General features: G+C 45.7%; 1 protein-coding gene across 3 annotated transcripts in view; it reads left to right on the top strand.

The window, feature by feature from the left end:
* The window catches only part of MYO16 (myosin XVI), a 685244-nt gene that overhangs the window by 188932 nt on the left and 482964 nt on the right, over positions 1-13348 (top strand). For all 3 annotated transcript variants that reach the window (XM_077297020.1, XM_077297019.1, XM_077297018.1), the window contains exon 2: positions 1312-1575. In XM_077297020.1, coding sequence (XP_077153135.1) covers positions 1350-1575 — 226 coding nt within the window. In that variant the 5' untranslated portion in view covers positions 1312-1349. The remainder of the gene's footprint in view (positions 1-1311; positions 1576-13348) is intronic.

Here is a 13348-nt window from a genome sequence, read left to right as displayed (position 1 = left end):
CTTGCAGACATATGAAGTGCTATTATGTCATATATCAGGTCCCATTCTTTCCCTGGCAGATGATGGCTTTGTTATTAGTTTACCTCTACCAATCCTCAGATGGAGTTGAACTCTGCCCAAGGCTATTAATCTGTTAATTTATTTAAAAAAAAAATCTGAAAAAATATATGAATTAAAATTTCATTTGGACAATATTTCCCCCCATTAAAATAAAGATATTAAGTTAAAAAAAAAACAATACACATGTGGTATGTTCATGTATTTAAATGTCTGCTCCATCGAAAAATAATATCAATCTGTAAATGAAACAATAAGATAAAAAAAATCAAAAAGGCAGAATTGCATTTTTTCAACCGCATCAACACTATAAAAAAATCAATAAAAAGCTATCAAAACATCTACCCAAAATGGTATTAGTAAATTAGCAAAAATGTCAACTCAGTGCACAAAAAAACAATTCAAACAATTCCATTGACTGAAAAATGATGTTGTTGGTTTCCGAATATGACAGCACAAGACTATGCATGTCTGGTATTGGCATAATTGTACTGACCTGGAAAATCATATTGCTAGGTAATTTTTACTGACTAATTAACTCTGTTAAAACAAAATCCAAAGAAATATTGCAGAGTTGTACTTTTTTAGCAATTTTGCCACACTTAATTTTTTTTGTGTTTTCTAATAAATCATGTGATAAAACGAAATCTGCCTGAAAAAAGCACTACAAAAATGCCCCATAAAATTACATAATGCAGAAATATGTCAAAAAGACACTGCTGTGCACATGTCCCGTGTTATCTAACTTCTTTTAACCGCTTCAGGATTCTAAGCGGTACGAAGTGAAAGCCACTGGCAGTGGAGTTGTCAAATGAATGATGGCAAAGCCACCTCAGCAAAATGACTGCTGGCGTTCTCCTGAAGTGTCTTCACCTGGGAAAACGAGATGGCTGTGCCAGTGTCTAAAAGGCGCCATGTGCACATGGCCTTAAAGAAGATGGTGTGCTTACTTTGTAAACCTACGTCATAATTTCAAGGTAAGCACATCAGCCACAACTAGTATAGGAAATCTATTTATTAACATTATGTAGTTTATATTAAGATAGATATATAAAGTGAACACAAAAAATTACTATTATGTACTTCACCATTTCTATCTTTAGCCAATTCTCAACTTGAATGAGCTTCATCACACATGTACGTGTTTCTCAAATTTTTTAAGTGTAAACTCTTGACTTTTGACTTTTTAAGTGTAGACACTGCTGGACCTCCCATTAATTCTTCCTTCTTTTCCATTTTCTATTTGTCTTGTAGGCTGTTTCCAGCTTTGTAATGTTTTTCGATCACATGACATGGAAATTGACCAATGTTTACTGGAATCTCTTCCTTTGGGACAGCGCCAGCGTCTGGTGAGACGCATGCGCTGTGAGCAGATTAAGGCCTATTATGAACGTGAAAAGGCTTTACAAAAACAAGATGCTTCTAAAAGAAAAAGTAAACAGAAAAAAAACTTTAAAGTTCATTTCCAGCTCTGTGACAAGATACAAGACGCAATAATCCACCATGATGACAAAGAAGGTAAGAGGAAGCTTATGTTTAATCCATTGTGTCCAGCCTTTGTTAATAATGATGTAGAAAGAAGAAAATGTAACGGTTGTATTGTTTTGTAGTTGTGGTGTTAAAGATTAGGGGCTTATCTGCCATTGATCCTTCTCTCCCTCTCAGCCCTAAATAATATTCATGGGAGTACAGGACGTTGAGATGTTTGCTGCTGTTTGCAATGTCCTTGTTGTGTAGGAGTCACTAAGCTCTTCAGTCCTTATTAAGATAGCAATGCCACTGTGCTTACTGTATGAATTGCATAACTAATTGAATCTTATATCCAAAAGCAAACAGAGCTTTTCGTTCTTTTGAATACGTTTTATTTTTCATGTACTATAACTGTGTAAAGGTGGCAGGGGCTGAGGTGTTCTGTTGTGACCCCGGACACTAGTGAAACTCGCTCCTCTGGCTGTGTTAAGTCAGTCCCTTTAGATGTTTCACTCATACCCTCAGATGACACAGATGTTATGCCATTTCAAGGGAGGAAGGATTCTGTCCAGATTATAAAAATAAAGTGAACCTGTCTAGTGGAACTGATGTACGGAGGGTAGCAGGAACAAAGCTTGTTGTCCACTTTTTTTTATACAGAGGCACAGACATATCAGTTTCATGTAGAGGCATATCACTTGAAAATAACATTTCAGTAATGGAGCATGAATAGCTTGGCTCCATTTCATCTATCTGTCCATCATCAACCGATGCCCATTTGCAGGGATACTGGTGCCCTGGCCTGGCGAGCTCAGTCTTTCTTCACTATCAATCCCAGATCCAGCCTACATGTTGCCTCTCCAGCCTCACTTTACCTGTGCTGTCTCAGGGCTCCCATAAACCCACAACTATTCCTCATTGGACTTCTAGTCGTTCCCACTGCAGCTGAGCTCTCCTTTTTGGCATCCCACTCCTAGGCATCTAAGACGTTCTGGCCGTATTCAGGTCCAGTTGCTGTATGGAGGCTTGCTAGCTCAGAGAACCTCCTTCCATACACACTTACACACAAACACTATGCAGCTAAACTTCTTGTCTTCAGTTTATTAACTCCACTTTGCAGGACTGGCTAACTATAAAGTTACATTTATGGTGAAAAATAATCGTGAACGAGCATTTTTAATGGGAATCTGTCAGCAGGTTTTTGTATGTAATCTGAAGACAGCACTAAATAGAGGCTGAAACAAAGAATTCATTGATGTATCACTTGTCAAAGTGCCTACTATTGTTTATTAACTATGAAGGATTAATCACTAAGAGATTAACATTGCCGGACTAGTCCAGCAAATAAGCATCTCACTATTTATGGACTTTGTACAAGGAGAGTCTGGTTAATTCGAAGTCTAAAAGCTGTAATTGTGTCGGAAAGGCTGCAACCAGTAAACTAAGTGATACATTGCTGGAATCAGAGTCTCTGTGCCTACATCAGGCTGCTCTCAGATGTGGTAGCAAAAACCTGCTGACATATTCCCTTTAAGAATGCTTGTTTCACAATTATCTTTTAATGTAAACAGGCTGCTAATCATCCAATAAACAGGCAAACTGCTTGTTTATCTGGTGAGATTTATTTTGAGCAGCACAAAAGATCATCATTCAAAGTAGTGCATAATTCTGTGTAAACAGGACTTGCACTGCCGAGAACCATGGCAGCCTATGGGCACTGAGGGATCTATTACAGATCTGCCTACAGTAATAGGACTTATAATACATGCGTATGTTTTCAGCCAACGAATAGAATCAATGGGGCTGATTTATCAAGCAATACTTGTCAGAATTCCGCTCAGAATTTTGTAACACATTTATTATGTGTTTTAGATACATTTGTTAGCAAGACCGACAATTTGGCTAACTTTGTGAACAAAGGACCTCATTACTCTTATCCACATCACAGAGATTATGCCGCACATTACAAACTTAATTCCATACTAGGGTTGAGCGACTTTTACTTTTTCAGGATCGAGTCGGGTTTCACGAAACCCGACTTTGTCAAAAGTCGGGTCGGGTGAAATCGGCCGATTATTGCGAAAAGTCAGGGATCCGACCGAAACACGAAACCCAATGCAAGTCAATAGAGAGTCAAAGTCGGCAGTGAGTGGAGGACAGGAAAACACCAACAGAGCCCATTTTAATGCCCAAAACATCAATTCTTGTTACTTAAGCTTGTCAATCTTAATTTACCTTATAATAATAGTTAGCCATTGAAAAATTGGGGGTCATTTGGCAACAGTTGTGGGGGGAGTATGGCTGGCTCAAGTTTTTCGTGGGCCCAGGAAACGCGGACTATGTCACGGTGGTGGAGCAGGGAGAGGTAAGCACTTTGCAAGTGCTGTGATCCTGAACAAGCAGGGGGGCACACTCATTCGCATTGCCACTGGCACAGGGCCCCTCAAAGTATGGCGTTGTGATTGACGGCGGGGGCGCCTCCCACTGGCAGAGACACTTTTGCGTACTATGAGGGGCCATCGAGTATGCCCCCACCTGTTGACGGAACCTGCACTTTCATCTGCACCTTCCTCTTTGTCCCCGTGTAACGTGGTATAGTATGTGGGAAGGGGAACGAGACTTTCTGCAGGGTCAGATACTGGCTATGTAGAGTGCAAGGGGAATGTAGTGGTCTGGGTCAATGTACCGGCAGACTCATCTAGCAGTGGCTGGGCAATGGGCAGGGTGAGGAGGAAACACAGATATAGGCCCAAAGAATAAAGTAGGCTAAATGTAGTTCAAAATTGGTAACAGGAGTAAACAGGCAGCACTGCTTTGTTCAGTGGAGGAGAACAGCAAGGAGCGGCAGACACCATTAGTAGGCCCAACCAAACCAGTAGGCCAAATGCATTTTTAAAATTCCTATAGGCCGAAAGCCTGAAGATTGAAGCTCAGGAGAAAAACACAGGAGAATACCAAGGAGCGGCAGACACCGTTAGTAGGCCCAACCAAACTAGTAGGCCAAATGCACTTTAATATGTGATATCGGCTGCAAATTGAGGCTCTGCTTTGTGCAGTGAAGGACAGCTGTATTGAGTGGCGCAGACAGACACAGGTAGTAGGCCTAAATTTAAAAAGTTGGCTCAATGCAGTTTAAAATCGGTTACAGGGGTACACAGGCGGCAGAGCTTTGTTAAGCGGAGGACGATTGTCAGGACTGGAGTGGCCCAGACAGACTTAGTAGGCCTAAAATAAAAAAGTAGGCGCAATGCAGTTAAAAATGGGTAACAGGGGTACACAGGCAGCATTGTTTTGTTAGGCAGAGGACGATTAGTAGGAGTGGCGCAGACAGACTTACTAGGCCTAAAATAAAAAAGTTGGCTCAATGCAGTTTAAAATTGGTTACAGGGGTACACAGGTGGCAGAGCGTTGTTAAGTGGAGGACGATTGTCAGGACTGGAGTGGGCCAGACAGACTTAGTTGGCCTAAAATAAAAAAGTAGGCGCAATGCAGTTAAAAATGGGTAACAGGGGTACACAGGCAGCATTGCTTTGTTAGGCGGAGGACGATTAGTAGGAGTGGCGCAGACAGACTTACTTGGCCTAAAATAAAAAAGTTGGCTCAATGCAGTTTAAAATGGGTAACAGGGGTACACAGGCAGCACTGGTTTGGTCAGCAGAGGACGATTGCTAGGAGTGGCGCAGACAGACTTACTAGGCCTAAAATAAAAAAGTAGGCTCAATGCAGTTCAAAATGGGTAACGGGTACACAGGCAGCATTGTTTTGGTTAGCGGAGGACGATTAGTAGGAGTGGCCCAGACAGACTTACTAGGCCTAAAATAAAAAAGTTGGCTCAATGCAGTTGTGAACTGGTAACAGGAGTAAACTGGTGGCACTGCTTTCTTCGGTGGAGGACAACTGGAATAAGTGGCTGACACAGTACGTTGACCTAAATAGTAAAGCGAGCTAAATGTCTGCAAAAAAAATGTTTGTAAATAAACAGGTGGCAAAGCAACGTACAGGGGTGTATTCCTCTGCTGAGTACCAGATAGTGGTAGTTTGCGCACAAAATTCACAGGTCAAAATGGAGGGCATGGTCCCTGTATATATTTACTATCATTCATCTCTCAATTTGTATTGGCAGTGCCATTGAAGGATTTAACAGCACCGACTAAACAGTGGTGGAGCACTGTTTGAGCTGGGGGGGAACACTCTCTCGTGGGCAGCGGTACTGGCCCAGGGCCCCTCATATTACGACGGTGTGTCTGACGTTGGGTGTGCATCCCCACCGCCAGAGACACTTAATTGTACTATGAGGGACCCTGTGCCTGTGCCGTCGGCCAAAAGTGGGCACACCCACCTGTCCAGGCAAACGGCACTCGCACGGGTGCTTGCGCCAAGTGGTGACCACGTGCCCATGGGGGGAGTCAGCCCATTTAGGGAGGTGTTAAAAATGGCCTATGGTGGACATTCAGCAGCAGCAAATGGAGGAATTGGAGCAGTCAGTAAGAGGAGTCCAAAAGCAAGACCTTTTTAAAGGAAAGCTACGTGTCAGCAGGGGAAGGTGGGGCAAAAGAATTTGAAATCCATGATTGGTTCATTTTGGGTAGCCAGACGTGTCCTTTTTTCGGTCAGTATTGAACCAGCAGCACTGAAGACTCTTTCTGATAGCACACTGGCAGCAGGGCAAGCGAGCTCCTGTAATGCATATTCTGCCAATTCAGGCCAGGTGTCTAGTTTAGATGCCCAGTAATCAAAGGGGAATGACCTGTGAGGGAGAACATCGATAAGGGAGGAAAAGTAGTTTGTAACCATACTGGACAAATGCTGTCTCCTGTCACTTTGAATCGATGCAGCTGTCCCTGTCGTGTCAGCGGTCATTGAAAAATCACTCCACAACCTTGTCATAAAACCCCTCTGTCCAACACCACTTCGGATTTCTGCACCGCTAGCACCTCTGCCATGTTGCCCCCTACGGCTCGTGTGAGAACCATCACCACCGCTGTGTGCTGGGAATGCCAGAACCAAACGGTCTACAAGAGTTGCTTGTTTGGTAGCCAATATTTGCGCTAGGTTCTCATGTGGCATGATATTTTGCAATTTCCCTTTGTAGCGTGGATCCAGTAGGCAGGCCAACCAGTAATCGTCATCGGTAGTGTTGAGCGATACCGTCCGATACTTGAAAGTATCGGTATCGGAAAGTATCGGCCGATACCGGCAAAGTATCGGATCCAATCCGATACCGATACCCGATACCAATACAAGTCAATGGGACTCAAGTATCGGACGGTATCCCTGATGGTTCCCAGGGTCTGAAGGAGAGGAAACTCTCCTTCAGGCCCTGGGAACCATATAAATGTGTAAAAGAAAGAATTAAAATAAAAAATATCGCTATACTTTACCTCTCCGACGCAGCCGGGACCTCAGCGCAGGAACCGGCAGCGTTGTTTGTTTAAAATTCCCGCTTTTACATGGTTACGCGAACTCCCGGCTTGTGATTGGTCAGGGCGCCCATGTTGCCGGGCCGCGGACCAATCACAGCAAGCCGTGACGAAAATACGTCACGGCTTGCTGTGATTGGTCCGCGTCCCGGCAACATGGCCGCCATTAACCAATCACAAGCCGTGACGTCACGGGAGGCTGGACTTGCGCGCTTTTGAAAAAGCGCGCGTGTCCAGCCTCCAGTGACGTCCCGGCTTATGATTGGTCACGGCGCCATGTTGCCGGGACGCGGACCAATCACAGCAAGCCGTGACGAAAATACGTCACGGCTTGCTGTGATTGGTCCGCGGCCCGGCAACATGGCCGCCATTAACCAATCACAAGCCGTGACGTCACGGGAGGCAGGACAAGCGCGCATTTTAAAATTGCGCGCGTGTCCAGCCTCCCGGCTTGTGATTGGTTGATCGCGGCGCAACCAATCATAAGCCGGGACGTCACTGGAGGCTGGACACGCGCGCTTTTTCAAAAGCGCGCAAGTCCAGCCTCCCGTGACGTCACGGCTTGTGATTGGTTAATGGCGGCCATGTTGCCGGGACGCGGACCAATCACAGCAAGCCGTGACGTATTTTCGTCACGGCTTGCTGTGATTGGTCCGCGGCCCGGCAACATGGGCGCCCTGACCAATCACAAGCCGGGAGTTCGCGTAACCATGTAAAAGCGGGAATTTTAAACAAACAACGCTGCCGGTTCCTGCGCTGAGGTCCCGGCTGCGTCGGAGAGGTGAGTATAGCGATATTTTTTATTTTAATTCTCTCTTTTACACATTTTAACAATGTTAAAATGTGTAAAAGAGAGAATTAAAATAAAATGTTGTTCCGATACCCGATACCCGATACCACAAGAGTATCGGAATCCCGGTATCGGAATTCCGATACAGCAAGTATCGGCCGATACCCGATACTTGCAGCATCGGAATGCTCAACACTAGTCATCGGTCATCATTTTGACAATGCGGGGGTCCCTTTTTAGGATACGCAAGGCATACTCAGCCATGTGGGCCAATGTTCCAGGTGTCAATTCACTGCTTCTGCTGGGTTGAGGAGCACTTTCTTGCAAATCTACATCACAAGTGTCGCGCAAGAAACCTGTACCAGACCTTGCAACGGCACCAGTTTCTATTGCCCCCTGAGAAGCTCCCTCCTCCCATACATATTCATCCCCATCATCCTCCTCCTCATCCTCTTCGTCCGCCACCTCGTCCTGGACAGTTCCCTGACCAGACAATGGCTGACTGTCATCAAGGCTTCCCTCCTCCTCGGCTGCAGATGCCTGCTCCTTAATGTTTGCATCAGCAGACGCATAAGTGGGATGCTCATGCTTATGATGGCGTCATCTGCACTTACCAGCCGTGTGCATTCCTCAAAACACTGAAGAACTTGACAGAGGTTTTGTAGCTTCGACCACTGCACACCAGACAACTTCATGTCTGCCATCCAACTGCCTGCCCGTGTATGCGTATCCTCCCCCAAATAAATGACAGCACACCTCTGTTCACACAGCCTCTGAACCATGTGCAGTGTGGAGTTCCACCTTGTTGCAACATCTATAATTAGGCGGTGCTGTGGAAGATTTAGCGATCGCTGATGGTTCAGCATAAGGCTGGAGTGTACGGGCGACCGGCGGATGTGCGAACAAAGTTTTTGCACCTTCAGGAGCAGGGCTGGTAACTCCGGATAATTTTTCAGGAAGCATTGCACCACCAGGTTCAAACTGTGAGCCAAGCAAGGTATGTGTTTAAGTTGTGAAAGGGCTATGCCAGCCATAAAATTCCTTCCGTTATCACTGACTACCTTGCCTGCCTCAAGATGTACACTGCCCAGCCATGACTCACTTTCTTGCTGCAAGAACTCGGCCAGTACTTCCGCGTTGTGTCTGTTGTCACCCAAACACTTCATTTCCAACACAGCCTGCTGACGCTTACCACTAGCTGTTCCATAATGAGACACCTCGTGTGCAACACTGGCAGCTGCGGATGGAGTTGCCAGGCGACTGCGCTCTGTGGACGAGCTGTCGCTTCTGGAGGAGGAGGAGGAGGAGGGGTGTCGAACGCCTACTGCCAACTGTTTCCTAGACCGTGGGCTAGGCAGAACTGTCCCACTATGGCTGTCCCCTGTGGACCCTGCATCCACCACATTAACCCAGTGCGCCGTGATGGACACGTAACGTCCCTGGCCATGCCTACTGGTTCATGCATCTGTGGTGAGGTGCACCTTTCCATTGACAGACTGCCTCAGTGGATGGACAATGCGGTCTTTGACATGCTGGTGGAGGTCTGGGATGGCTTTTCTCGCAAAGAAGTGGCGACTGGGTAGGTCATAGCATGGTACTGCGTAGGCCATCAGGTCTTTGAAAGCTTTGCTTTCGACCAACCGGTAGGGCATCATCTCTAACGAGATTAATCTGGCAATGTGGGCGTTCAAACCCTGTGTACGCGGATGAGAGGATGAGTACGTTCTTTTCCTCACGAGAGTCTCTTCTAGGGTGAGCTGGACAGGAGACCTGCTGATGGTGGAACTAGTGGTGGTGGTGGTGGTGGACATGGCGGATTGAGAGACAGTTGGTGATGTTGGCCTACATACAGTGCTTCCAACCAATAACCTTCTGATTCCCTGCCTGCTTTGGCCTTGCGACAATCCCTCCACATTTGCTGCTGGTGGTGTCCGAACCAGTGGGCTTACAGTGAAAGAAGCAATGTAGTGTTGCTGACTACCTTCATTCTGACCAGGTACACCAACGGTACAGGACGTTTGGTAATTAGTCCAGGCTTGCAAGTGCATGCTGGTTAAATGTCTACGCATGCACGTTGCATTTAAATTTTGAAGAATCTTCCCTCTGCTAAAGGTCTTTGAGCATTTCTTACAGATCACTTTAGACTGATCATTGGGATCTTGGTCAAAAAAATGCCACACTGCACTCTTCCTACTATGGAATTCCTTTTTGAGGCATTGCACGCTGTGCAACTTTCAGCGGTTGGCCACGCTGTCCTGAAACTGTTTTTGTCACACGTTTTGGGCCTGATACGGTCCTGGCTGATGACAGCTGTTGCCATGTAGATTGGTGTTGCTGCGGATAACCCTCCTCCGCTTGTGAGCTAGTGCCAGCGGCACCCTCTTCCCCAATGGCTGCCAATCTGGGTCAAGAACTGGGTCATCTATCACCTCCTCCTCCACAATGTCATGTGCACCTTCCTCAGTGTCACCGTGTAAGCCGGTGCTATAGCGTTCGGGACAGGGCACCATAGTCTCATCAGGGTCAGATTCTGGCTCAGGAAACTGCGAGGTCAATGTAGTGATCTGAGTCAATGGAACAGCATCATAATCTAGCTGTGGCTGTGCATCAGTGCACTCCATGTCCGATTCTTCTTGTAATGGGCAGTGTACAATTTCCCTTTCTAACCCTGGCACGGTATGGGTAAAGAGCTCCATGGAGTAACCTGTAGTGTCGCCTGACGCATCCTTCACTTTTGGTTTGGGAGAAGGACACAAGGAAACTTCTTTTTCTGGACCGGAAGTATCCACTGATGACTGGCTGCTCTTAGATTTTGAACTTTGGGAAGAGGAGGCGAAAGAGCTAGAGGCTGAGTCAGCAAGGAAAGACAAAACTTTTTCCTGCTGCTCCGGCTTTAAAAGCTGTTTTCCTACTCCCAGGTAAGGGAGCCTTCGAGGCCTTGTGTAGCCAGACGATGATGCAGGCTCAACACCTCCAGCCTTAGGTGCTACTGTGCTTTTGCCACTACCACCAGATGCAGCACCACCACCAACATCAGTACTAGCTGGCAACCCCCGCCCACGGCCTCTTCCACCAGAGTTCCTCATTTTTTGGTGGGAGACACTTAACCACAACTCTGGCCCAGTGGTATAACACAACACTATGAACGTGGCAGAAAGTGGCTGCCTGATATACGACACACTAGCAGTACAGCAGAATATAAACTGTGTGAGAAATACTATCTCACTTTTGGGGGGAGACACTGAACCACAACTCTGGCCCAGTGGTATAACACAACACTATGAACGTGGCAGAAAGTGGCTGCCTGATATACGACACAATAGCAGTACAGCAGAATATAAACTGTGTGAGAAATACTTTCTCACCTTTGGGGGGAGTCACTGAACCACAACTCTGGCCCAGTGGTATAACACAACACTATCAGCTTGGGCTGATGAATGGCAAATGAGCTTTAATGGGGATAAATGTAAGGTCATGCACTTGGGTAGAAGTAATAAGATGTATAACTATGTGCTTAATTCTAAAACTCTGGGCAAAACCGTCAATGAAAAAGACCTGGGTGTATGGGTGGATGACAAACTCATATCCAGTGGCCAGTGTCAGGCAGCTGCTACAAAGGCAAATAAAATAATGGGATGCATTAAAAGAGGCATAGATGCTCATGAGGAGAACATAATTTTACCTCTATACAAGTCACTAGTGCGACCACACTTAGAATACTGTGCACAGTTCTGGTCTCCGGTGTATAAGAAAGACATAGCTGAACTGGAGCGGGTGCAGAGAAGAGCAACCAAGGTTATTAGAGGACTGGGGGGTCTGCCATACCAAGATAGGTTATTACACTTGGGGCTATTTAGTTTGGAAAAACGAAGACTAAGGGGTGATCTTATGTTAATGTATAAATATATGAGGGGACAGTACAAAGACCTTTCTGCTGATCTTTTTAATCATAGACCGGTGACAGGGACAAGGGGGCATCCTCTACGTCTGGAGGAAAAAAGGTTTAACCATAATAACAGACGCGGATTCTTTACTGTAAGAGCAGTGAGACTATGGAACTCTCTGCCGTATGATGTTGTAATGAGTGACTCTTGCTTCAATTTAAGAGGGGACAGGATACCTTTCTGGAAAAGTATAATATTACAGGGTATATATATTAGATTCCTTGATAAGGCATTGATCCAGGGAACTAGTCTGATTGCCGTATGTGGGGTCGGGAAGGAATTTTTTTCCCCATGATGGAGCTTACTGTTACCACATGGTTTTTTTTTTGCCTTCCTCTGGATCAACATGTAAGGGCATGTTAGGTTAGGCTATGGGTTGAACTAGATGGACTTAAAGTCTTCCTTCAACCTTAATAACTATGTAACTATGTAACTATGAACGTGGCAGAAAGTGGCTGCCTGATATACGACACACTAGCAGTACAGCAGAATATAAACTGTGTGAGAATTACTATCTCACTTTTGGGGGGAGAAACTGAACCACAACTCTGGCCCAGTGGTATAACACAACACTATGAACGTGGCAGAAAGTGGCTGCCTGATATATGACACACTAGCAGTACTGCAGAATATAAACTGTGTGAGAATTACTATCTCACTTTTGGGGGGAGAAACTGAACCACAACTCTGGCCCAGTGGTTTAACACAACACTATGAACGAGGCAGAAAGTGGCTGCCTGATATACGACACACTAGCAGTACAGCAGAATATAAACTGTGTGAGAATTACTATCTCACTTTTGGGGGGAGACACTGAACCACAACTCTGGCCCAGTGGTATAACACAACACTATGAACGTGGCAGAAAGTGGCTGCCTGATATATGACACACTAGCAGTACTGCAGAATATAAACTGTGTGAGAATTACTATCTCACTTTTGGGGGGAGAAACTGAACCACAGCTCTGGCCCAGTGGTATAACACAACACTATGAACGTGGCAGAAAGTGGCTGTAATTATTATAAAAAAAAAATAATAATAAAATTACTGCAATAACAAGCTTCCTACAATGATCTCAGGACAAGTATGGCAGCAATAAAAAGGACTGCTGAACAAAAAAATTGGTAGACAAATAAACAAGACAGGTAACTGTGCAGAAAGGAGCAACAGGATTTTTGCTTTGAAAAAAGCAGTTGGTTTGCACAGCACCGTGCACACAGCTATGCAGCTGATGCACTAAAATACGACCTCCACTGTCCCTGCACAAAAAGGTGGTGTGGGACAGTGAAAATCGCTCCAGCACAAGTGGTTTGGGGTTTTTTATTTCCTCCCTAACTCTGTCCCTGCTTCTGACTAACTGCAGCAAACTCTCCCTATGCTCAGATCGGCAGAAGTAAGATGGCGGTCGGCGTGCACGCCCCTTTATAGCCCCTGTGACGCCGCAGACAGCAAGCCAATCACTGCCATGCCCTTGTCTAAGATGGTGGGGACAGAGACCTATGTCATCACGCTGCCCACACTCTGCGTCCTCCTTCATCGGATGAAAAACAGCGGTAACAGCATCATACGAAACGCGACTTCGGCGCTCTGATCGCCGACCGCATGGCCGATCCCACACTAGGATCGGTTTGGGTTTCATGAAACCCGACTTTGCCTAAAAGTCGGC

Source organism: Ranitomeya variabilis, chromosome 3 (assembly GCF_051348905.1).
Source record: "Ranitomeya variabilis isolate aRanVar5 chromosome 3, aRanVar5.hap1, whole genome shotgun sequence".
NCBI lineage: Eukaryota > Metazoa > Chordata > Amphibia > Anura > Dendrobatidae > Ranitomeya > Ranitomeya variabilis.
This window is presented reverse-complemented; position numbering and strand designations above follow the sequence as displayed.